Source organism: Tetranychus urticae, chromosome 2, assembly GCF_039701765.1.
Source record: "Tetranychus urticae isolate SD_2017Ah chromosome 2, NJAU_TeUrti_SD_1.0, whole genome shotgun sequence".
Lineage (NCBI taxonomy): Eukaryota > Metazoa > Arthropoda > Arachnida > Trombidiformes > Tetranychidae > Tetranychus > Tetranychus urticae.
In genome coordinates this window covers 4,207,491-4,233,600 of record NC_142959.1, presented here as the reverse complement: position 1 = coordinate 4,233,600, position 26,110 = coordinate 4,207,491, and the positions used below count along the sequence as shown (strand labels likewise).

At 30.8% G+C, this 26,110-nt stretch overlaps 2 protein-coding genes across 2 annotated transcripts; one reads left to right on the top strand and one right to left on the bottom strand.

Annotated features, from left to right (window-relative positions):
- The first annotated feature begins 258 nt into the window (after window positions 1-258).
- LOC107363792 (uncharacterized) lies at window positions 259-25,842 on the top strand. Its single transcript, XM_015931062.3, has 13 exons — window positions 259-486; window positions 582-917; window positions 3,807-3,917; window positions 12,496-12,699; window positions 12,864-13,175; window positions 15,323-15,408; window positions 17,325-17,523; window positions 18,629-18,970; window positions 23,300-23,593; window positions 23,703-23,828; window positions 25,101-25,134; window positions 25,229-25,308; window positions 25,407-25,842. The coding sequence occupies exons 1-13, from the start codon at window positions 414-416 to the stop codon at window positions 25,721-25,723; spliced, it is 2,514 nt and encodes an 837-aa protein (XP_015786548.2). The 5' UTR covers window positions 259-413; the 3' UTR covers window positions 25,724-25,842.
- On the bottom strand, window positions 19,980-20,948 carry LOC107363793 (uncharacterized). Its single transcript, XM_089268056.1, has 3 exons — window positions 20,861-20,948; window positions 20,622-20,724; window positions 19,980-20,229 (listed from the first exon to the last, which is right to left on the bottom strand). Exons 1-3 carry the CDS (start codon window positions 20,903-20,905, stop codon window positions 20,027-20,029), a joined length of 351 nt encoding a protein of 116 aa, XP_089124182.1. The 5' UTR covers window positions 20,906-20,948; the 3' UTR covers window positions 19,980-20,026.
- Window positions 25,843-26,110: the final 268 nt, after the last annotated feature.

The following is a 26,110-nucleotide window of genomic DNA, read 5'->3' as shown; positions in this document are numbered from 1 at the left end:
GATCGATAAAATTGATTTCTTTGCAAAATCAGGGCAAAAAGTGTTACAAATAATCAAGCTTATATCACAACCCAGTATTGATACCAAACTATTCTGCTATTGAATGTCAGTTATTTGTTGTATCAATGATGGACTCGTATTTCCCTAGATGTCATTACTGTTATCATTCATGTTTCATGTTGCATTTCATGAAAGTTGAGTTAGCGCATTTACTTCATCTACTATCGAGTATGAAGTTGAATACAAACTCTTGGATGGATAACTGGAATCATGTTTATTTCGTGTATTGTGCTAGAAGAAAATGATTAAAAATTAATCACATTCATCAACTTGATCACATTTTTAAGCAAAAAGTTATGCTGCATCATGATTTCAGTTTCATGGTCAGTGTTTCATGTTAATGAGTGTAAAAAATGATGCCCACTATTGGGATACTTTTAGTCAACTTTATTGGCCTTGTTTCCTCACAAAGTTTGTACCAATTTGGTAAGTTTTTGTGCCACCTTTTGACGAAATGCAAAAATTGTTTCCTTGTAAAGTCAACAAACAAAATCATCTTTTCATTATCTTTCCAATCAAAGGTAATATTGAATATAAAATCCCTGAAGGTTCAGTGGCAAGATTACCTTGTAATATCACTCCCGCTTGGAGGGAAGATAAAATTTTACTAATAATGTGGTATCGAGAAGATACAGCAACTCCAATATACACAATTGATTCTCGTGTAACCTCACTCATGGATGCTCCACACTTTATAAGTGATTATCTACAAGATCGAGTTAAATTTCAACTGACTGAACCAATTTCTTACCTGACCATTGAACCAATCAAAAGGATAGACAATGGAGTATATCGATGTCGAGTCGACTTTCGTCAAGCTCGAACGATGAACAAGATTATTTTACTCCAAGTAATTGGTGAGTAAACAGAATCCAGAGTCAAATTTCATTGAAAAATTGTTCAGTTGAAAGGAGAAATCATTTTTCCATTTTACTTTTTCAACTTGCATGGCATTTCATTCACACAATCCATTGATTTTCCCAAATCCTCAAGACAAGTAGCTAATAACAGTTGATCATGTAAATTCATGGAAAATGTTTAATCAATGATGACATTAGTAGAATTGTCAGGTCAACAAATTTTTGCGAAAAAAATTCAACGTTAACCTGGAGTGTTTCAAGTGAATAAAATTGTTAACAATAATTCATTTAGCATTCATTAATTTACTCTCATTTCACATAATTAATCACATTACTCTTAATTTGATAGTCAACTCAATAAAGGCAATAAAAGTAGATTTTTTTGTTTTTGGTTAACTCAATCAATAATGTTGCTAAATGAAGACTAAAATGCAAATCAAAAGTTCAAAATTATGCATTCAGAATTTAGGTTTTTCCATTTTTTCTCAGTAAAAATTATTCTTTAAATTATTGCAGTTAGACAATTCGTTTTATTGATGAACTTTTTACTCTTTACTTTATCAAAATATGGTTCTCGGCGAATTAATAAAACCATTTATTGCTCCAACAAATCGATAATTGCATTAAATTGCAAGACAATAATCATTCATTTACCATTGTCAGTTAGTCAAAAGAAGTCAATGAATAAGCGTTTTTTTCGTAGTTTAACTACTATAAAGATTGATGAGATGAAATGGCACACGATTCAACCTTTTTTTTCATGATAATATCAAGTTATTGAAGCTCTTGAAAATGCCATTTTTATGACTCTTTTGCTGTTACATTAATATGATTCTCATCAGTTTCATATCATATTAGCCAAAGTTAATAATTTATTCTCAATGAATCAACTCGAGTTGGTTAAGGGCTTGAAGAGTAAAAGTCAAGTTGCTTCTCAATTTGGTCATCTAATGGTTCACAAATGATGAAGTAACTTCAACTCAAGTAAATTATTAATCGTGATGAGCCCCAGTGATGAGTGTGAAAGGGATAAATCAGAAAATGATGGTCATGTCGAAGTTCAAACTGGAAATGCGAGTTGAAGGATGGTAAAATAACAAATGAATCATTCGATTATCATTTATGCACTTGGTCAAGATTACTATGGAACTCGATATTTCTGATGCATAAAGATGGTAAAGCTAAATGTACTTGACTTTTATCAACTCCACCTTGATAATTTGTTGGTTCACATAAACACATAATTACCTGCTATAATGATATTGATATTTTACTCGTTAAATGAATCACTTTTTAACCTTTTCATATTACGATCAATCTGTCCATTTTCTTTCAATTCTTTGCAGAACAGATTAAATTTCAATTGCAAAATCACTAAACCATCAAATTTCAATCGTCAAACAATTTATAAATTTTAAGTTTATAATGTGCAACAACCGTGACTTTTCTGTGCATGGCATAACATGTAAATGTATCATTTCAATGTTCTGATAATACATGTACTAGACTTTTGCTGTGATGTTGCATATTTTATTTTCTGTTCTGATAAACTATGAGTGTCGAGATTTGCTTATTTAAATGTGATCTGATACGAACCATTCTCTTGTGAAGGTAGCGGAGAGAGTACACATAGTGTTTCTGTTTCAACATTTTACAAATGAAAAAATGAACTTACAAATCTTGATAGAAAAGCATTCAAATTTTAAGAAAAAAGCTATTAAATGCCGAAATCGAGAAGGTTGACTATTGGTGGCAGATACCCCTTTAAATTTCCACAGATCAGGCATATCTCAATAACTTAAAATTTTCAAAATTTTCGTAACAAGCTTAGCCAAATTAGAACTCGCAAAACTGATGATCATCTTAAATAGAGTCGTCAAACCTTATGACTTGAGAATTAACAAACAAAGCACATAGCCGTAGCGTAAATTCAACAATCTAAAATTCAATTAGAGAAAGATAAATCGATTGAAATATTTTGTATTTACGTCCATCCAAGAACAATTATCCCATATCAGAATTTCAAAGGTAGCCTAATTCAAAATTGTGGACAAAAATCTCTGAAGTCAGAAAACTTGCAAAGAGGAAAAAAGATGAACAAAAGAAGCTTTTATTATTCCATAAAAGACCTTAAATGTAACCACTTTTTGATCGGACAAGAGCGACTCTCTTGGGTTGAAAAGTAACTCCCTAACGGCCTAATCGAACGTCACTTGTGATGTTACTTGAAATGTTAATATTGGTTGCTATTAAGTTGGAGTTATGAAGATTGTGGTCATAAAAATAATGATACTAATGATGATAATGATGAGGGTTTAATGTGGTGATGATATTGGTATCACCATGAAGTTTTGTACCTCCTTTTCCAAGGCACCCTTGTTCAAAATTCTGGAAAAAATCTCTGAACTCAGAAAATTTGCTGACTGTTTCAGTTACTAAACTTCAATTTTGTTTGCATTAATTGATGATTTTCCTTTCATCATTTCAGTTACGTTTTGTCTTTGTGCGATTTATTTGCAAAGACTGTTCAGGACTAGAAATGTTGTACAGAATATTTAGTTTCCGGTTCAAGATTATTCAGTTGAACAGTTGAATTCAATGAAAATCATTTATAACTTTGTATTAACATCGATTAGTGACCAAATAAACCCAATTCTATACCAAAGAATATTGATTTTGTCTTTTAATAACAAAAACCCTTTCCTCACCATCATAACATTATTCAATTCTCAACTTTTCTTTGCTCTTCCTTCTCCTCATTCCCTCCCACGAACCTCATGTTTTCAGATTAACCTCAAACATTTGATAAGTTAAACCTTGAATCCACCTTTTCTCATTAATAACATCATTAAATGATTAACATTGTTTTTTCTCCTTTTCACCCAGTTCCGGTCACTTCAATTGAAATTCATGACTCAAATGGTAATGAGATAAAAGACATTGCTGGACCATATAATGAAGACGATTCCATCAACATTACCTGTAAGGTTATCGGAGGTAAGAATGGAAAAACTTTATTCCTCAAAAAACATTTTTTTCTCTCTTCATCTCTTTCCATGTGTTGCATTGAACATTATCAACTGTTCAAATATCATTAATCATGAGAAATCATTACATGAATTTGAACCAATTTTCCATGTTTACCCTTATCGACTACAAAAAGCATATCATCTGGGTTGTTAAACTTGATATTCGAGCACAATTTAGAATCATATTCAATAATGAAATGATGAAAAGAAGAAAAGTTTCAATTCTTTCCTTTTACAGTTTCCATGTTTTGCAACATGAAAAGAAACTTTATCAACCTTTTTGCGTTCTCAAATGAAATGCAATAAACTCATGGTATAACCTCATTAACTTAACCTTTTTGCTTTACCTTTTTATTTGCATTAAAAACTTCTGCTTCTTTTTGAATTCAGTTTTGCTCTTCATTTGACTTTCTCATGAATTGCTTGTTATGATGATGTTGAACGACTTCAGAGAAGAGTGAAGAGAAAAAAAATTGAACCTTTTTTTGCTCTCTTCTATTGCTTCCATTCAGTATTGAAGGATATTCAATAAGGCTCAATGAGACTTTTGATGAACACGAGAAATACATATTTGTTAGGAATTCAGTTTTTCACATTCAAATGATACTCAATAAATCACTCAACATTACTTGACGAAAGCTTAAAACTTGAACACTTTACATTTACTCTGCAAAAAAAGGTTGACATGTTTTGTCAGTTTCTTGAGACTAGTTTGTTACCTGTTCACGAGCTGATAAGTCGGATAGCATTGCAGATACAAAATGTTCATCGTAGTGTCAAGAGTTTTTTCTTCTGATAACAATTGCCATGAATGAAGAGAGAATCATTGAACAATGAATTTAAAGTGATAACTTTTCATTTCATTTGCATTTCTGTTGTCTTCACACTTTTGTCGTTTGAATAGGTTCAATTCGAGTGCATGATAAACTTGTTGATTAGAAATATTCAACTTTGAGTTTAAAAAGTCTTGTATTGAACTGTTAACTCGTTTATTCGAGTAGCACTAATTTATTCATGCTATTCCTTTAGGCATTGGATCACTATTTTCACTTTGCCTTGATCCTTTGACCTAAAGTTGATGACAAGTTTCAATGTGAGTTGAGTCAAAAGAGAAAAGAAGAACAAGAAAAGGTAAAGATTTCGATAGTTTTTTGTCAAATTGCATGACTTTTCAACCAACTTCTACTTTACTTTTACTTTGGCGAAAGCTGACAAGAAACAAAATTCTGACCAATTTCCTTTTATTGAATACTCTGAGTAGAGAAGCAAAATGAAAGTTTAATCACGGGAAAGAGTGAAAAAACTTTACAATGTTAAAAGCTTATTGAGCTAATTTGAGACTTAATACGATTTTGTTACATAATTGATTCTTATCAGAACTGTATTTCAACATGTTTGAAGAGCGAAAAAAATGAATAAAAATCCCTGCCTCGACAAGTTTCCATCAAATTTTACATTCATACACCTTGAGTTGCTGAACAGATTTCCTGCTAATCCGTTTTAAAATAGACCTGATGAACTTGAACCAATCAATCATGACTGGAAAGGCAACTCAAAGATTCTCAGGGTTTAGACACTTTAATTTCCTAGACACATTAAAATATTATTAGTAAAACAGTAAAATGGTTCATTCTAACATTCTAGTTTTGCCACTTCAAACAAGCCAAAGATGGTTCCAACAATAAAACTCCTTTTCTGGATAATACTTTGCTATCTGTTAAAAGGTAATGAAAGGAAGTGAAAAACACAGTAAAATTACCCTAAATTTTTAGACTAGCAAAGATTGATTCGCTCTTACAAACTATGAATATTGCTTTTCATCTATTCAAAGATCCATTATTGACTTCGATTCAAAGTTTGAAATTAATTTTTGATTCTTAATAAGCAAACGCTACTCAATAATTTTCCTCTCAGGCACAAGTACAACCAGAAATTGGGAGTACATTAAGTTCACTCCCTAGAGGGAAAGCAGAGGACTATTACAAACCTGGCTTTCAAAGTCAATGGTGCCAATACAAGCATGTCTGATCATCAAACTGCATTAGCGATGACCAAATCGTAGGTGCAATCATAGATAGTAACATTTTTCGTCCAAATTGTTTTTATTAACATTGTGAAAAGAAAAGTCAAAGTGTAATTAAAACTTATAAAGAGCATTTTAATTGTAAAGAATAATATTATTTACAAAAAGTTACCTTTTTAAATAGCGAATTTTTAATCTAACAAGTTTTTCCGTCCAAAGCTGCAAACTGTCAAATTTAGTTATTTATACGTACAACATGTAGTAATAAATACTCCAGAGGTTAGGTTGGTAAAGTCAGCTTTTAATGAGATATAACAACATGTAAATTAAGATGAAAAAATGTGAAAGTTTAACACTGAAAGAAATCAAAATTTACTTTCGATTTTTTCAGTTCCATATATAGTGCAAGCAATAGTTTCAACTTCAAGAGCTGATATCCTAATAGCAAACCGTAAGACTTATTGGATACTTGAAGGAACAGTCCGAAAGACGATGTAAAATTCGCGAAGAGCAAAAACTCTGTAAATCCATCTTGAAGTGTTTAGCAAGCGCGATAATTTATGGGTAGTATTAAATCGTGTTTTACTTAAGTTTATCCATTTACTCTTTGCATTACAAAATTTACTAATTCAATGAAGACTTTAATCCTGTGTAGCTCATTTCACAATATTATAACAGTTTACCTTGATAATCCATTTTAACACATCACATTAAGTTTTATACACGAACACGTTTACCTGGAACAATGGTTTGTTAGCAATTTGTAAATTGAAACCAATCAATTAAAGGTATAAACTTGCAAAGTGAACCTTTTTTTCACTTATTAATATCATTATTGAGAAGAAGAGGGAAAAATTAATATCAAATAAGATAATCAATAATGTAGATGAGAAGAAGTGTGACAACGTTTAAGGTTATAGCGTGTTGTGCCTGTTAGTCCATGTAAATGTGTTTCCTGACTTTTCCCTCAATTTGATTATTAATTCATGTTCAACTTTACATGATGAAATATTCCCGAGAGTAAAATATGGAAAATAAAAGTTCATTATCAACATTATTCACCGATGAAACTTGAGCAAATTATTGGATAAAACTTTCAGCAAATTTCAACATTCAATTTGAAGATTTCACGAATAAAGTTTCATTCTTTCAATGATCTGATTTATTGGCTTACAAAATGTTTCAAATTGTTTTCTTTGTTCCAATCAACTGGGTATATGTAAGCTCTAAACTATTATTAATATTATTTACTATTTACTGTTTACCGATTACATACTCGATGAACTTCCTGAAGAAAAGTAAACCTTGATTATTATTCATGAAAATTCATGCATTTCTTCATTTTCCGTTTCAAGTTTAAAAAGTATAACATTCTTAAAGTTAACATTTATGTTGCAATTGCTAAGCTCGAAATTTTTTCAATACTCTCCAGAAAAGAGATGAATTCATTTCCTTATTCTTCCCTCTTGACGATTGCAAGATTGTCTGAAATTGACAGAATTAATGATTCTCTGATAAAATGTATCGTTGCAACATTATCATCATTATAGTCATAAATAAAGTGACCTTTAATAGTTTCTATTTTCGATATTGAAATGGTTTAGTTTATAATGATTTGGTTATAAACAGATGTAAACAAAGAGCATGAAAGTTTCAAGAGCAAAGAGACTGCAAATAATTTGATAAAAACTTTGACGAAAGATCCTAATTGGACTATTATAATGAAAAGATTATTGAACAATACGTAAACAGTAAAGAATCTAACAGAAATGGAAGACAATTTATTTAGATATTTATGACATTTTGCTTGTTAATAGAAACTCTGTAACTTATAATGGTCTAGACATTATTATTGGAATCAAAAGTTTAATAGGAAAAATGATTTACGAGATGAATGATGAGAAAATTTTGTTACTTCGTAACGTTCTTGTTTTCAGTGATTCTCAAAAATGAATTATTAATTTGCTTCAAAACTGCCATGAAATCTATGCTTATCTACCAAGGGTTAGGAAATAATGGTACCGATTTCAAAATTAAATAAAATGGCAGATTCTGCTTTTTTAATCAGATTTATTTTATAAACTGAAAATTCAGTCTTTTGTCTTTAATTTTTTGCTATGATCGTAATTTTGGGGCAGACAGAAAGCTCACAAATGGATTTTTAGCAAGAGTCGATGAAAAAAGTTTTTTAGAGTTTAACATGGCGCTTCTATGGGAAATTAGAAAAACTCGACTTTTACATGTTAATTTTCCCATAGGTTTCAAAAACTGTTTTGCATCGACTTTTTTTTAAAACTGATCTGTGCGCTATCTATGTGTCCCAGAACTACGATTATCGTACCAGATAAAAGGTATTAGACTGAATTTTCAGTTTATAAAAAAATTCAATTCAAAAAATCAAAATCTGACATTTTATTTCATTTTGAAAATGGTACCATCTTTTTCCTAACCCTTGGTATTTTTTGAGCTATTGAAGTCATTGGAAAAAAGGTTTTCAATTATTTATTAGCAACAACTGAATCAAGCTTGCTTATGGCCTTTACCAGCATTCAACTTTCCGCATTTATTCTGGTTAAATGTTACTCATTTGTTTATTTCATTTGCTCGTAAGTAAATGTCATCGTTATCGATGCACAAATTATTCGCGTTTTTACCAAAATTTTACTCATCTTTGTCATCAATTGAAAGCTTGTGTTAAAATTTCACATTTGTACGAATGCATATTCAATTAACTATTTCAATGCCATTGAAGGAATAAATTTTTTGAGCTTACAATTTGTTGAAGCAAATGAGTCAACAAAACTGCTTAACCAGACTTGGCAAAACAGTATAAAAGACGGATATTTTTATTAGGATAGTATTAGTTGAAATTCACTTTTACTTACGACTTGTGAATAATTTTCGTTCATTGTGTTCAATCGAGATAAGTTGAAATGAAATCTATGAAACTTGTTATGTAAACCATGCTAACTCGATGACTCGGTACACTTATTTCAATTTGAACCTTTATTTGGTCACCTCAGATAATCTTCTTTACTTTCCAGCATTGAATACAATGATAGACAGTTTAGAAGCCAAAATTGATGCTTCAATGATTATTTCAAAATGAAAATTCTATTTATTCGATTAAAATGGATCTTTCAAATCGATTTCTTTTCTTGATTAGGACAAAAATTGTTTAGCGACATTGCCACGATAGCAAATGTAAACCATTGAAATCGTTAAACGTCAATTTATTCACATGTACGATAAATTGAACTGCATTTAAATACTCGATCTTTTAATGAACTTTTATTCCAATCAGCAAGTTATCGAGCAAAAGATATTCAAGTTTAGATCACAAGAAATACATGTACAAGTTTTTGATTTGCTCAGACTAATGATTATTCGTGAATTATTAATAGTCACAATAGTTAATGGTTCAAAAGTGCTCATCTAATTTTGATGATTAAAAAATTGTTTTCCCTCAAACCATTTTCATAATTACATCTGCATAGCTTTTATGAATAACTCTGATGCTTTAATTTTCCTGTCTTCCTTTTCTGGTAACTTAAGGTAATAAGAGTCTAAAATCACTTGGGAAACGCATGCAAATGAATGTTATCATTTCAATATAACCTTTTTATTTTGAACAGAGAATGATAAGACATTTTGATATTAAAAAAGAATTATCTATGAAATTCGAAAATAATCTGAACAGGCCATTTTCTATCATCTAGGCGACCATTCTTTATAATCGATCTTAGCTTAGTTTCAAATGAATTTCCTATGAATTTCGATAACGACAAATAAATGCTGGGTATTTTTGTGAAATGACAATGTTATGAATGCCAACTTTGTTCCAGAATCTTGATTGTGGTGGAAGATACAGATTTATCATTATTACGTTGTCAAGTTAACAAGTAAAAGCTTCGAGAAAATGAGTGCACAAGATTATTCAGACATGGATTCATATCCTTAAAACATTCAATGAAACGCTTATTAAAACGATTCATCTGCATATTAAATCAAATTGTTAAAAAGCTTATCATTCACTTGATCATGTACAATTGTAATGCATTTCATTTTGACTTTTTCATTCTGCAAATTATGAGTTTTAGTGGAAAATCAGTTAATTTTCCGTAAAACTGTTTATTATGGCAATATTACCAATAAATAATTATTGCTAAACAATAATGGAATTGAGTTTCCATACAGCGAGCTCATCTTTTTGATATCATGCACAAATGCACTTGAAGCACTCGCTATTCGAAAAGTTTCCCTGAAAAAACTTTTTATATTTAGTATATTCTTCAGATACACACACATCAAAATCATAATCATTTATTGGTGATGTTATGGTTTGATAAAAGCTTATATTATACTTTTTGATCATAAAGTCAAATAATTTCAAAAGAGTAACGTTTTGAGCTTTTGTAGCTCTAACTTCATCAGATAGCTATGTAAATGCTTACATTAATTTATTCATGAATATCTGTAATTTCCAAAGATTTCATCAGATTTAAGCTTGATTCAAGCATCATAAATGATGAAAGGACGAACTAAAAAATTGAGTGACATTCATGTACTACTATTTTATTGATACTTACTTCATTTCGCACTCCCACTCCATGCTTATTTTGTTTCAGCCATCTAATCCTATTTCACCTTGAAACCATATTTTTATTTCAAAATATTATAACTTTCGACTGTTAAAAATAGCTTCTGCACCAAAATATTCATTACTTTGTTCAAACTAAAATAAAAAGAACATTTTTTTCCTCATTTTGACTTTAATCCTGATTAGTTGCAAGTTTGTGCAGCAAGAAAACACAAAAAAAACAATTTACTTGAAATTTTCAACCAACTATGAAACCGAATAAAACAGGATCAAAAATCCAGGCAAATCTTTGTAGCCAAACCCTAACATTTGGTCAGTTCAATGATTTCGCTTTTCATCCAATTCTAAAGATTCTTCTAATCAGTTTCATCAAGTATAGCACAAAAATCATTTAATGCACCAAAGCTAATCAAATTTTTCCTTGTCTTCAGATCGAAAAGAAAAATATCTTCTAACATTTACAAATTAATGTGGAGACAGAATTTTTCTTCTTTAAAAAGTAATCATTCCAATGATTTCCCAGATTCAACTTTGCATCAATCAAATTCTGTGCAATTAGTTTTTTTTCTTTGCTTCTTTTTGATGCAGACTGATTAATTGCATAAAGGTTAAAGCATCAATTGAAAAAGAGAATCAAGATATTGATCATGGATTCCATTTTTCTTTTCATTTCTCACCTAATTCCTTTGGAATCACTCAAGTACAACTCATCATGATTCGTTTTCTTTTATGCTCATTTTACTCTCCTCTCATCTTACCTGATACCTCAGGGAAATCTAAACATTTGTCAAAACTCTTGTGGAACTTTTCACTTCTCATTTTTCTCTCTTTTCATTGACTTATCAAGTTTTATCTTCTCGTGTACATTAACTTGACCTTTACATGAAGAGCTGGTGTTTATCTTGATGTTCATCGCAAATACATGATGCTTGTTGACAATCACTTTGAATGCAAATGATACAACTCGAAGTATGTAACTACTGGAATGAACACGAGTTATTAACTGTTCAATCAACTGTTTCTTTGTATTGCAATGTTAATATATTTCTATGCATTTCTGACCTGAACTAACAATGATTTAAGATGATTTAAGATGATGTAAGGATAGCAAGTAAAGTGGTAAACATTGAACTGAGCTGTATTGTACTTTGACTTGCTCAAAGCTACAATGAATGGAAATGCATGAAATTCGAGCCTAATTGAAGAGGTGGAGGAAAAAATGAAATATTATCTATTGCATAATAAATTGGCAAGAAAATTATTCATTCATTATTGAATAAATTTGCATCCATTTTCTCGAACTTTTCTGTCTCTTACAAAACAAATAAACTGGTAAAGAAAGGAAAAGGTAATCCAGATTAATTTAGAGTTTGAAAGCAAAATGAATTGGAATGATACATTGTGAAACAATGAAACTGATTCAATGGATGTTTCAATTTGCGAAAAAACTTTGATTTCAAAAGAGAAATTTTATGCAAAATTTTTCCATGAAACTTGAAAAATGGCAAACAAAAAGTTCATTTTATATTCTCTATTCTCTATTCTCAATCATCATAAATCATTATCATTACATTAATAAATTTACAGAACAAATAGAAAGGATTCAATAAAATGAATCGATTCACGAAAGTTCACGTTTCCATAAAAGTTATCGATTGATTGGCTAAAAAATCTGAATATAAACAGTTTTTGTCGCTGCATTTTCATCAAGAATTTTCTTTAATTACCAAATTTTTTAACTCAAATCTCTTTATGGTTTCATTATGTGACGACTGTCAAGTCGAGCAACAAGTTTCTGTTTCTTTTCAATAATTATTGCTCCGATAATATCAATCAGTTGAACGATTTTCCATGAAACACTAAATTACTTTTGATGCTAAAAAGTGTTAATTTTTAATTCTTTTTTTTTACTTTTTTCTACAGGATTTCCGAGACCAGAAATATCATGGGAACAAAATGGACAGAAACTTGATAAAACGAAATATTTTATTTTTGATGAATTTGTAGAAAGTACAGTTTTTCTTGACAATCTTGATGAAAAGAGCCTGTTTAATTTGATAACATGTAAAGCCACAAACACTAATTTAACTGTTCCATTGAGCAAATCATTTCGGCTTGACTTGAATTGTAAGTATTGGCGTAAAGTTTCCTCACTTAAACAGCCAACTGGATAAACTTAAGGTGATGGGAAAAATGGCAAGACTCGAAGTGTTGTGGTGTGAAAAAATTTAAGGCAAAAACATGTCAATCAAGCTATTTATATCTTGCAAATTTTGTCTATTTATTAACAGTGAAACCTAAGGAACTCGAGCTTACTAAACCTGAAAACTTAATTGCCAATGTTACCATAGAGTTAACCTGTTCATGTAAAGGTTCAAGGCCTGGAGCATTGATTAGATGGTATAAAGATGAAGGGTTAATAAATTCATCTGAAACATTTTTCCACTCAAACCATGTAAATATGGGCTCAACAAGAACAACTGTGAGCATTCTTCAACTTAAACCATCGATAGCAGATAATGGTAAAAGGTTGAGTTGTTCAGCAATTAATCCAAAATTAAGAGAAACATTGATCGAGGAAGGATTCCATCTCAATGTTCAATGTAAGTTTATCGTTCTTTTCATTATAAACTGCAAAACCGGAATCTTTTATTCTTAGAGTCGAATGACCTGTTGAATAATTTTTAGCAAATCAAGTCTAACCTCGAACTCGAATATTTCTGTGCTCAAAATAGTAATCGCAAAGGATGCGCATAACAAGAGAAATCGAAAGTTTACTTTTCATCAAACAGCAACTATTGCTTTAAGTTGAATTTTTAAACTCATGTCAACTGACCTTATTCAGTCTGAGAAGATTGCTATTTTTATAGCAGAATATCAAATTTCAAGAATTTCCTCAGAAGTCGATGGTCGTTACAATGTTTCAATTTGAAGCCTCATTTCAGTAATGTGCACCTATTTCAAATCGTTTGCATATGCAAATGCCATTTTGATGCACAAAAGTCAAGATTGATTAATGCAAGTGTTTCTCATGTTGGTCTCAATCTTATTTGAATAAACATTGATGATATCGAGATGCGATTAATGAAATATATAAATATTAGTCTTGGTAAATCTCATTTTTTCTCGCTTCTTTTCCCAATCTTTTTATCTCTTCACATTCGTTCAGTTCGAGTTGCATTTTTTATTCATCTCATCATAACATTCAACTTTATTTAATGCGATATAAGTTTACTGTTATTTACTCCTTTATCTAAATATTCGGTCTTCATCTTGAAGATGTATCAATAATATTATCCAATGTCCAATGTTGATAATCGCCTTATTTTCCTTTTCTCTTTTCATCTTTTTTTCTTGCAAAGCTTGTATCATTATTATAATCTTGCTCTTTATCTTTTTGTTTTTTCTTCATTTCTTTTCTCATTTGTTGAGCTTATTTCTGCTGAAATATCCTTTTTATACATTTCTATTCACGTGAATATCCAAGCCTATCCTGGCTTTTGTGTTTTACCTTTTGATTTTCAACCTTTCTTTGTTTATTAGCGTTTTCCTTATAACATCGTGTCAACAATACTGCCAAAGGTTTAGCCAGATGGACTCATTAAATTCCAGAATTGCTGCAACACTTGTTACAATCTCTTAATCTCTTAATCATATTAGATTTTAGTAAGCATTTAGCTTTGTTAGCAAAGTGTTGATACAAAAATGAATTACTGCTAATTATGACATTTGATAACAGTTTAGTTATTATACGGACACAGAAAACACCGAAAAATCACTGAAAAGACAACTATCTTTATTTAATTTTGCTTCATAGAATCAAAGTTTTCTTTGCTAAGGATGAGGAATAAAAAAGTGTTTTACCTAGTTTAACATTCTTAATCTAGTTATTTTATCAGAATCAAGATTCCACACTTAAGGCTATTTTTGATCCGAATTTTCGCTCTATCCAATAGCTAAACAAAGACCATTAGAATCAACTACAGGGATACTCATCAGAATGATAATCGATTGTTATCAAAATCGTTGGATATATAATTTAGCACTGCAAAGGATGAATAGGTTTTCCTTGTAGTTCACGAATATCGAGTTGTCCACAAGTAGCTCAGGTAACCCAACAGAACAAAGATAGCACTTTCACTTTCCTTATTTACTCTCATTATCTTACTTTAGACTTACCTGCAATATTTCAGTAGACTCCGACAAATACACATCGATGGTGCAATCTTTTCAAAATTTTCACGGACTATTTAACTTAATTAGAAACAAGATCATGAACAATCAGAAGTCAATAACTGAATGACCTTGAATGTCATTGAGACTCTAGATTCGTGGATTCACTGAACTTGGGGTTCTTCAATCCGTGCAAGCTTTTGGCTCAAAACTGAGGTCTGTAGTAGAAACCGTTATGCCTGAAAACAGGCGTGAAATGAAAAAAACGCCCGGTACAAATCTAAAGAAATAGAAACAATTCTCATTCGCTCAGCTAACTAGATTTATGAAATCTCCTGTAATATTGATCAATAAATAATTTAAAATCAGGAACTTTCATTAAAATGAAATGGTCATTTAAAGATTTGTAAAGTATTCCTTCAACTCGTCTATAGAATCAATCAATCATGACTTGAGAAATATTTTAAGACGATTGGCTTTGCTATCGATTCCATTGTCAAAATTAAATGATGATTCAAATTATCCATAAATTTGCATTCTCTGTATTCTCTTGTTCATTTCCCTTTCTCTTTTCTAGATAAACCAATTGTGAACCTTGTTCTCGGATCCCAAAATAAAGACATACGAGAAGGTAGCCTTATACTTTTTGAATGCAATACTCAGGTAAGTTTGAAGAAACAAAGAAAATCAATTGAAAAATGAAGTGGAAATGTTAATCATTTGTATTTAAAATTTTCTCATTAAATCAGACATATTTGAAATGAAAGAATGAGAAAGATGAAAAGTCAAAGAAAAAATTGATTCATTTCAATGAAACATTGAAACTAGAAAAAGAAATCAAATGAAAACAAGTTTGAAATTGTCCAATTAAATGGTCCTTTGAGGTCAACCAATTGGTCAAATTGTTGCATTAACTCATAATGAGTGTTTACCTTTCATGAATAATTCATGGATTAAAAAATGAGAGAAAAAAAGACATTGAATCGAGACTCATGAGGAGACTTTAATCAACATTATTTACAAAGATCATGATGTTATAAATCACAAGTTGGACGAAACATTTCATTTTCATCTCAATTAAGAGCACAATTAAAGTTGAACCAGATGTGAAATAACTGACCAGTCTTTATGTCTCACTTCACCAATGAGTTAAACAGGTTCACCTTGCCTCATTAAACTGGCCATTGTGCATAATAATCAGTGAAACTCATAAATCATTTTCATTCAACTTTCCTCTTCTCATTAGCATTAATCACACACACAAAATGTTGAGTTTAAATATTAATAATTGATTGTTCCAAGTAAAAACTTCCAAATTGTTTATCAAAGTTAATAAACCACAAAACATATGCTTGGAATGGTTCATGGTTCAATCGTATGAATCAATGGAAAAGTTCAGGTTGAATCTAGATTTCCAGATTTTCTTTTTTTCAGTCAAAGATTGATTTTCTTTTTCTCATCACAAATTGATTGAATGTTGCTTGATCAAGATTAACCTGAGTTTTGACTGTGCCATTGGAGTGACCATGGAACATGAAATATCTCTAGTTTAACGTATTAAGAAGCAAAAAACTTGTTCCATTGTTTATTCAGTTTCTTTTTTTTCTTTTATTGAGTTTATCTTTTCTATTTGCTTGCTTCCATTCACTCATGTTTAACCATTGCAATGAACATTCTTGCATCTTTCAACTCTTATTACCATGGAAAAAGTAGAGTTAGTTAATGTTAACAAGATTGAAAGGAAAAGGAAGAGAAAAATTTGATAAAAACAATGATAAAGTTAACAGCATTTCATGAGTTTAGCTGTAAACGTATAAAAACTTTTCTCACTTTTTGTTTTACTTCTCGTCTGGTTTGTGTTTAGCCTTGCACCAGTACTATTGATTGATTGGTAAACGAGGTAAAAAAGGGTTTTGCTCCAATAAAACTTGACCATTTCCTCAATCATATTGTTTCAATTGAACATCTTTTTTTATTTGTTCATTTTCATGATTTACTCGCAAGAAAAACAAAGGCAACAGTAAAAGAGTATTCATCATGTTCAATCTCATGTTGTTTGCTATACTCAACAGACCAAACATCCTATCACATAAAATAAAACTTTTTTTCTCTCCTTTTCTATCAAAGTTTCATTCGATTCTGATTTTTTCACGCAACTTTTTTTCTCTTGTTATTGAAATTAGCCAAAAACTTGCATATGATAAACGAATCGGTAGAACTTCATTTCAGGGAGAATGCGTTTAAAGATAAGTTTTGATCTCAACAAAGGTCGAAGTTGCGATGAAACACTGAACAAATTTTTTCCACTCACAGTGACTCAATCATGTTAGTAATGATTGATCGATAATGTAAGGTGAAAAGATGAAACATTTATTAAATTAGCTCAACAAAATCAACACTCAATTCGTTGCTTTCTGACTTTTGTTCACTTTTCCAGTTGAAATCAACACTTGTCTTGGTAGTTTCAAGAGTAAATCAAGAAGTTTAGAAACTTTTTTTCTGTCAAAAGTTGACTCAACCTAAAGGTCCGATGAAGTAATTTTGCTTTTCTTGTGTTTGAATCCAAATTGTAAACTTAGGCCAATCCGGCTTCCAATGAAATTGGATGGATATTCAATGGAGCCACGTTGAACACTCGGAAAATGGATGGAATCTTAGTCACTCCAAACACATTACTAATTGAAAATGTAACTCGTCATCATCGAGGTTATTACAGCTGTTCAGCATCAAACACAATTGGTACAACTTCCAGTGAACCATTATTTTTAGATGTGCTTTGTAAGTTTGTTATTCATCATCACTTCTTTTGTTTTCTGACAAACACTTTTCCTCTCAAAATAAACTTTAACACCTCATTGAATATTGATTAATTGACTCAATCTAATGTGTACATGGAAGCAAAGGCAACGAGTCTCTACAATTTAATAGAAATGCTTTCATCGATTTACATGTAAATTCAATTCAATTACATGAGAAAAAAGAAGAAAAAGAAGAAGAGCAAAAAATTCTTTACTTTCTCCATTAACCTTTGTATTGAGGTTTTGGATGAAATGAGATTCAATACTCGATCCAATTGTTGTAATCAAAATAAACCAGAACTTTTAAGATGCAAAATTTTCAATTTAAACTCCAGCTAATCCAATTGACTGTCAATTCAATCAAAAAATTTTTCACTTGTTAAGTGGCAAGAATAAGAGAAGAAAATTGCAACAACAAATGGTTCCTTTGAGGTGCCAATTTGCTTAAATTTAAGAGAAATTTTTATTCTAAACATCATCATGATGGATAATCATGAGAATTTTTTTCAGCCATTTCTGTATTGGCTACCTTCAGGGTAAAAGAAATTTCCATTCAATTCTTTGGGCTCAACTGAAATTTAGCATGATAAATCAGATTTAGCCTCGTTCGGAATCAGATAGTTCTTCAAGATAGAAGATCTGCTCGATTACTAAAAATTAGTGAAAGAGTTCACAGGATTATATTACTTTATGTTACTTTGTTTCAATTTTATTCAAGTTAATCTTGAGAGTTGTTTAATGCTCACTTCAGATGATTCAGATTGAAACAGTTGAGTTGAAATGGAAATGAGAAAAAATAGAAAAGTGTTTTTGATTTATTCCGTATTTACATTGTATAAACATTTTGATTGAATAGTTTTTCAATTGAAACAATTACTTATCTCGCCATGAATTTTATACTAAATGTCATTCTCAATTGATATCAATGTATTTCTTTCCGTCTATTATCTTTTATTCATTCCAATTGCACATTACCGTTTCTCCATCATTTTCATGATGAAAATTTTCACTCTTACTTTTTCTTTTTGCCTCTAAATATAAATCAAACCTGGCCCCTGTTACGCTTGCACAAATGATGAAACCAGATAAACCATTTTGCAAATGGATTGAAAGCAAATACCTCGGGACCACTTTGTATAAAAATGTTGATTTAGAGTGTCAAGTTGTATCACATCCAGGTAACATTGAGTTTCAATGGATATTCCAGAGAAATGATGGAACCACAATAAATTTAACACCAAATTACACAATTGAGACAAGTAAAAGCACCACATCATCATCTTCAACAACAGCACCTCTGGAAACGATCACAAGCAGGTTAACTTTTTTCACGTCAACTGGGAGTGACTTTGGTTCTATCTATTGTAAAGCAAACAACGAAATAGGATGGCAAGAAGATCCTTGCATTTTTTACATTTATCCTGAAGGTAAGTTGCACCATCAAGTAAACTTGCACTTTTTTCGATCAGTTTTGATTCAAATTTTCATGTCACAATAAGTTAGTCACTTCATAAGGTAGTGCAACCAAAAATTGACACATGAATTGTTTTGCTAATTGTTCAGCAATCAGATTAGTTAGAGATAGATTGAGTCCTAATAATATACCATAACTAGCTACTGTTGCTATGTTAATTCTATCTAATGAAAAAAATCAGTGGCACTTTAGACAAATTCATTTTTCGATGGCTGAACAATTTTGTTCTTAGACATGTTTACATTACCTACTTATTTGTTAGATACATTGTATTTATAACTGTTTTGACATGCAATATTTTTTGATACCAGACTCAAGGTTATTGAAGTTTACTCGCTTATTTGAACCGATATTCTGATATTGATACTTTTTGTTAGGCTGATTGATGCTTTTGGACAACTCACACGAGAAAAAAGATACACAAACAATTAAGTTTCATCATCAACTTATAAAGTTGCATTTTTCTCGACCGCATTTTTCAATTTATTCAATATTATGCGATGGCAATATGCTCGAACTATTTCATTGTATCTCTGTATCGAAAAAACGAATAGTTCGTTAGCAAATGTTTAGAAAGATTACTTACGAGGGTGCTCCAATACATGTAAAAGGGAAGTTATTAAAAAGGTCATCGAAATGAAACTTTTCTATGCTATTTGGCAGGCCTCGAATTAGAAATTAAATAAACTTTTTTCAATGGCAGAGCAAAAAAATACTGTTTTATCGCTGAAATTTACGTAAAATTGTGGCCTTTTTTAAGATTTAGGTCAAAAGAAAAACAATCAAAGTTCAGGAAACTTAAGGTAGTCAGACTGTAATTTATCTTTGGTGGCATTTTTTTCTGACATTCAGAACATATCGAGAATCGGGACTTACCTGAGCCCCTAATAATATTAAACATTATACGCAATAAAATACTGTCTCTCCTTTACACTGGGTCACGATTTATAAAATAAACTTGATTCAATCTTTTAAATTCAATTTATTTGAAATAATACAAAGAGCTTCCTTATCGATTGAAAGTAAGACTGTCTGGGACTGTACCATTGGCAAAGCTACAAATTTCTTGCCTAGGTCTGAACGGAGCGCATGTTAAGCCAGATTTACATGGACAAGCGCCTGTATATTTCTTTTCTTTGGATCTTGTAGTGCAAAAGTTTCCAGGGTCTCCCAATGGCTGGCAACTTAATTGCGTGCTCCTTCTTACCATCCCTAATAAAGTTTTTTCATTAGTTTGAAATCAGACAATGGTTATTAAATTCAAAAATTTACAAATCCATAGAAAAGATTCACGCTTTTGAAAATTAAACATGAATGCTGAATTAATGAATCTTCTGTTGTAACACGATGATTATTGTTGAAAAGAGTCAAAAAGAGTGCAAAAAGTTATAAATTCGAAATATTCTTAGTTAATCTGCAAAGATATCCAAAATTTTTGTCAAAATTCTCATCAAAATCATTATCTTCAAATAAAACATGAGCAAAATTAACTCGCATTGATAGATGATATCAACATTGAAACAGATACAGAAGTTTCGTCACAGTAGATGGACATGAGGTTAGACTTGAATCAAAGTAAAGTAAAAAATAAAATTGATACTTACGGCTGACGCAACAGTATCCTTCTTTACAATCATCGACACGATCATAGCACGGCCTACCCCGTTCAAAGTCAACTTCAGGGCCAGTCATTACCATCAAGATACTCTGCAAGAAAATTAACAAGCATTAAAGTGTGTTTTGTTTATGAGAAAACAACAATTTTGTGCGGAACCGTTTTCATGTCACAATAGTAACTTCGAAGCTGTTATAAAAGAATCGAAAGGAAAAATCTTATGCTCACATTCAAGCTGCAAAGCAGGAAAAAACAAATTAGCGCTATTTTCATTTTGTTATACCAATGAAATACGAACAATAAAATGGTTTTACTTAGCGAGAATTATAAGTCTGAAAAGATGATAGTTTTCGTCTTTTTATACTTTCACTTCTCCATGATTCCATTCAGCTAAAAAGCAAACAAACACGTCAGTACTATTTAAACAGATTTGTTTTTTTCAAAGCTCAACAACTTATGCTAGATACATTACATGCATTGGATTTAATCAAACGTCTGAAAAAGGTATCAATCTAAGGAAATGACCTTTAAATGTTAGTTGGAGTTAATTTTATGCATGCAGCACCTGTGCTGAACTCACATTCATTCCCTTGAAGCAACATTGTCTGAAGAATTCAATATTCATTTATCGCTAGTGTTTTTTTCACCTCAACATTTTTCACTCATTTACTAGTTTACTCATTGGGATAATCAGGTGTGTGAAAATTTACTCACAATATCATTTTCATGATTTAATAGCAAAGAAAAAGTTTAGATTTCAAAAGCATTTTAAAAACACATTTATTGAAGCATTTATCGAAGTAAGGAAAAAACGAAAACAAAATTTCTCTATATTTTTGGAATTATTACACTCTGTGGTCATTGAAAATTTTCATTAATTTAAACTTGTCAATCAAACTGTATCATCGATCGAAGTAAAATTATCATTGAAATGTGTATTTTCATTGAATAAGAATACTTGAGTCTCTGTCAAAGCATCATTGGACAACCATTTACAGCGAGCAAATGATATTAACCGTCAAACTGGAAATGAAAGGAAACCAAATATTAAACAAGAATAATGGACTTTTCAATATCTTGTGGTTAACCTGAAAATGATTATGAATGAAAAGAATGAAATGGGCCAAGGAAAAGAGCAAAAGATCATCTTTAGAAGTCGATTGGAATATACAAGTGACTACAGATTCTCACAGCAAGGAATCAGATTCAACATGATGATTCAAGATTAAATGTAGCAACTGGATTCTCAGGAGATTGAAAGTGAACAACCTTTGTATGCAAGGCAATGAGAAGGCGAAAGTAAAGGAAAATTGAGAAGTATTAATGCAGGTTGGTAAAGATGGTTGAATCATTAAGTTCAATATCTACCGGTCAAGTTGTTGGCCAGATAATTTGAAAAGACTTTAATCAAGCCTGTTTATGCTTGGATATGAGGAAAACAAGAAACTCATGATGACGATCAGAAGTTATCAAAGCAAGAATAAAATAAAGGCTCCATAATCAATATTGTCATTGACCAAGTAAAGAAGGTAAAAAGTAATATAAATAATCATTTTCTTGTTTGACCAATCCAAGTTTATCAACTCTGTTTATGATTAAAACTTGAAACATGATGAAAGTTAATGGCTGAATAATGGGAATGAAAATGATTGTGGAAATACAAGTCAATGTAATCACGTTTTACATGGGAAACAATTATTTCTTTTCTTACTATTCAACCGTGTTTAACGTGAAATAAACAATTCAATTTGAATTTGGCCAACATTTGTATTCAATGTTTAGTCTAATGTTGTCTAAGAAGATGAACAAGATATTGATTGGAATGAAAAATGTTGCTCATTGTTTTGAAAGTGAAGAAGAAAGTGGAAAATGAAAAGATGGAAAAAATGTTGATTAATGAATTGGTCAGTCTAAATGACAGGTTAATCGAAGTAATGAGCTTTTTTACTCATACGTGGGGAAAGTTATTGCTGTAAGATAATGATAATCAAATGATCTTTAGCCATTAGGTCGTTAAGGTTGGCTTGATCGGGTCAATGTTTAGACTTTTTATTTATTCATTTTTACTCAAATCAGCTAATGCATTTTTTACGAGACAATTTTTTTCTTGTCAAATCTTTAAAGTGTTCTCATCTGACGCAAAGTAATTAACAGAATAGACTTGATTTCATTATGGCCTTGCATTTGGTGGTTCGAGGTTGAATAGACTTTCATAGGTTATTATTACAAGAGCTTGAAGTTTAAAATGCAATGAATTATCCAAGCATTAGATTTAACTGGGAAATATATTGACCAATGAAAGTCTGTATAGTCTGGATAGAACTAGTTAGAGAATGTGAAAGGAACTAGTTTCTTCATGGCGAGTGCTTTCAAAACAATCTTGAATGGATTCGAGAGTCAGAATTCAGTGTTTTGTAACCTGCGAATGCTCACGGTTTGAATCTTAGGTCTCTAGCTTCAACCATCTGTAAGTTATGGCTGTAAAAATACGTAAAGGATGCAAAAGGTCCGATAGTTTCAAACTAAATCTGAACCATTCGATGAACCAGCTTCGACTAGCTAAATGTTGATTTACAAAATATTATTGTAAAAATTGAATTTTCCCAATTTAGAAGCACGCTTTATATTCCAGTATTGGTTATCATGTTTATTCAATTTCCATTTCAGGTCCTCCCGAGGCACCAACCAATTGTACGATGAGACTGATTAATGTAGACACGCAACTGATTCAATGTCAATCTAATTTCGATGGAGGATTGGATCAAGTTTTCCACCTTGACATTTATAACCGTCTATCAGGTGATTTAATTCAAAATTTGTCTTCAAAGTCACCTTCATTTGAGCTTAAATCAAACATTTCTCGAGGTGATTACAATTTGGTAATTTACTCAACAAATATTCTCGGTGAAAGTAGTAAAGTTGACTTACAAATATCTTCTCAGCCTATTCATGCTTGGCCAGGTGAGTAAACGAGCCACATTTGTCAACATCAATATCCCGAAACAGCACAATAGTTACATTGTTTTCAATCAACTCTAGTCACTAAGTCAATCCATTTTTCCCTCAACAGATTTTTTTGGCGAAGAACCTTCAACTGAATCTTTTTACAAAATATCGATAAGCTTTTTCTGTGCCTTGATCACTATTTTGGCTACAATTTTTATGGTCTTACGCTTCTGCTTATTCAAAGATAAAGGTGAGTTACGAATAGCATGTACTTATTATCAATGCATTTTTAATATTACAAACGTTTACAAACGGTCTTTCATTTATTCAGCTTTCAAGAACTCAACATTTCTTTTGATTGAATAATCTTTAAGCAATAAATGTTGCTATTATTTCACTACTAATTCAAGAACAATGAGTAAACTGAATCAAATAAAATGATGAATTATTGCATTAACATTTAATGGTTGAATAAAGAGTAAAAAAGAAGAAGAGCAAAAGTATATTCTCGAACAGGGGCACATGATTAATGATTAAATTTTCATTCAGATAATTACATGTTGCATTCATTGCTTTCATCTAAGCGACAATTATCACCATGAAAAGAGTAAACTTACAGGTTAAAATTGCATCCACCTGAGATGTCAGTTAAAAGTGTGAGTTGAGGAATATTAATGATTACTTTGAGACACATTTTAATTTTTGATTCTAATTTTCGAATTTTCAAAAGCCCAAAATTAGACATAATCCAGCCGATTCACGATGAAATATTCAACTACAGATTACAACATAAGCATCGCCATCTTTTGAGAAAGGGTTCAACTTTGACTCGTCTTGTAAACTAGATGCAAGAATACTGTGTTTGACTCATTCAGAAACGAAAGTTTCCATAGAGTAAGTTAGAGATGGCAACTTGATTAATATTAGGCTGACGCGAGATTAATTTTTCGCGTATGAATTTTTCCGGGTTTGTGAACAACTACAAGCTTCATAATGTCCTAAATCTATCTGTATCCATTGCAAACATGCTACATATTCAAAACAGAATTTCAGTTTAATCTATCATTTTCTTCATTTCTTTATTTGATTATCCATGAACTTTTTTTTATCTCGATTAACTTTGCGATTCGAGTGGTAACAGGTTGAAAGGTGAACCTTTTACTTTCATCAGTTTAACTTGCGTTCTTGAGACTCTCAGCTATTATGACTATTAGTGCTTAAGTGAATAATAAAAGAAAGAAAAAAGTTTCACAATCAAATGAACCTTTTACCAAGTCTAAAAAAAGAAAAAAATCTTTAGGCATTCTACAGGTGAGAACATTTGAAGAGACATTAGATTTAATGATTATCATTGCAAAACAAAAAACTCATGATAGGAAACAATAGAACTTAGATTTGTTGAACAAGAAGAAATAAATCAAGTGTTAATTTTCTCATGATTCAGTGTCCAATATTGAGTTAATGGTTCCATCTGTTAATTGATGAAATTTTCTTTTTTTTATTCTTCATTGATTTTCGACAGACAAAAGATGCTCACCAACAACACCAAAGTCTGAGTAAGTAAATTGATTGCGGATAAGTTCCATTGTGACTATTGAATCTGTAAAACTGCTAATCAACAAAACATTAATCTAATTTTCGAATCAACAGAAGCATTGGATTAGACGAGAATGGAATCGAGTCCAACTGTTTGACCAGTGAAGAGCCAAACATGATTACAAGTGTTAAAAGTAATGTATAACTGAATTGATTTGTTTCATGAAGAGAAATGAAAACACGATTAACATAAAATTTTTTATTATTTTGTAAATTATTTTACTGCTTCTAGTTGATGAATTTGAAGACGAACCATGCATCCATCAAAACTATAATTTATCATCTATGGAATTTAATGGTACTATCATGAATTTTGCTGGTACTTTCGGTGAAATACAGCTTTACCATGAAAATGATGGAGGCGATGAAGAGGAAAAAAGTTATTCAAACACGAGCAACTCAGATGATCCATTGAGAACGGCCATAATTTTCACAAAAAGACCAACTTGCATCATTAAATCAGTACAATATCCTGAAGACTATAGCATTGAAAATGGCATTGTTTTGTCCTATGATAAATGCCAAGATTTCAGCAAAATTGAGCTCTAAATTAATGTATTCAAACAATTGTGAATGTAACGACCAAGCGCAATGTGAAAGAGATTTTGTAGCAATTTTTATTTTGATAACGCTTCAATTTTTTATATGTAAAGTTTTAAATCAATCGCTGTACAGCTTAGAAAATTAAGTTTCGCCCATCAAGATTCAATGATACGCATCTAAATCGATAAGATTAGTTTTAATCAAAATCTCCATTGATTTTACAATTAATTTACTAGTTTTATCATTTCAGATGCGTATCTTTAAATGTTGCTGGGCGAAACTTAATTATCTAAGCTGTATATTTGTTAATGATAAATTCAACCAAAGCTCAGCAATTAAATCCATATTTTGTATCAAACGAAATCGTATCATGATGAAAGCTATGAAAAGAGT

Coding starts and splice junctions, on each gene's coding strand:
- LOC107363792 (XM_015931062.3), top strand. CDS start 414: ATGATGCCCACTATTGGGATACTTTTAGTCAACTTTATTGGCCTTGTT. Junction 23,829..25,100: donor CTGCTTATTCAAAGATAAAG/GTGAGTTACGAA, acceptor GATTTTCGACAG/ACAAAAGATGCTCACCAACA. Junction 25,135..25,228: donor CCAACAACACCAAAGTCTGA/GTAAGTAAATTG, acceptor TCGAATCAACAG/AAGCATTGGATTAGACGAGA.
- LOC107363793 (XM_089268056.1), bottom strand. CDS start 20,905: ATGAAAATAGCGCTAATTTGTTTTTTCCTGCTTTGCAGCTTGAAT. Junction 20,725..20,860: donor TCCTGCTTTGCAGCTTGAAT/GTGAGCATAAGA, acceptor ATTTTCTTGCAG/AGTATCTTGATGGTAATGAC. Junction 20,230..20,621: donor AGGATACTGTTGCGTCAGCC/GTAAGTATCAAT, acceptor AAACTTTATTAG/GGATGGTAAGAAGGAGCACG.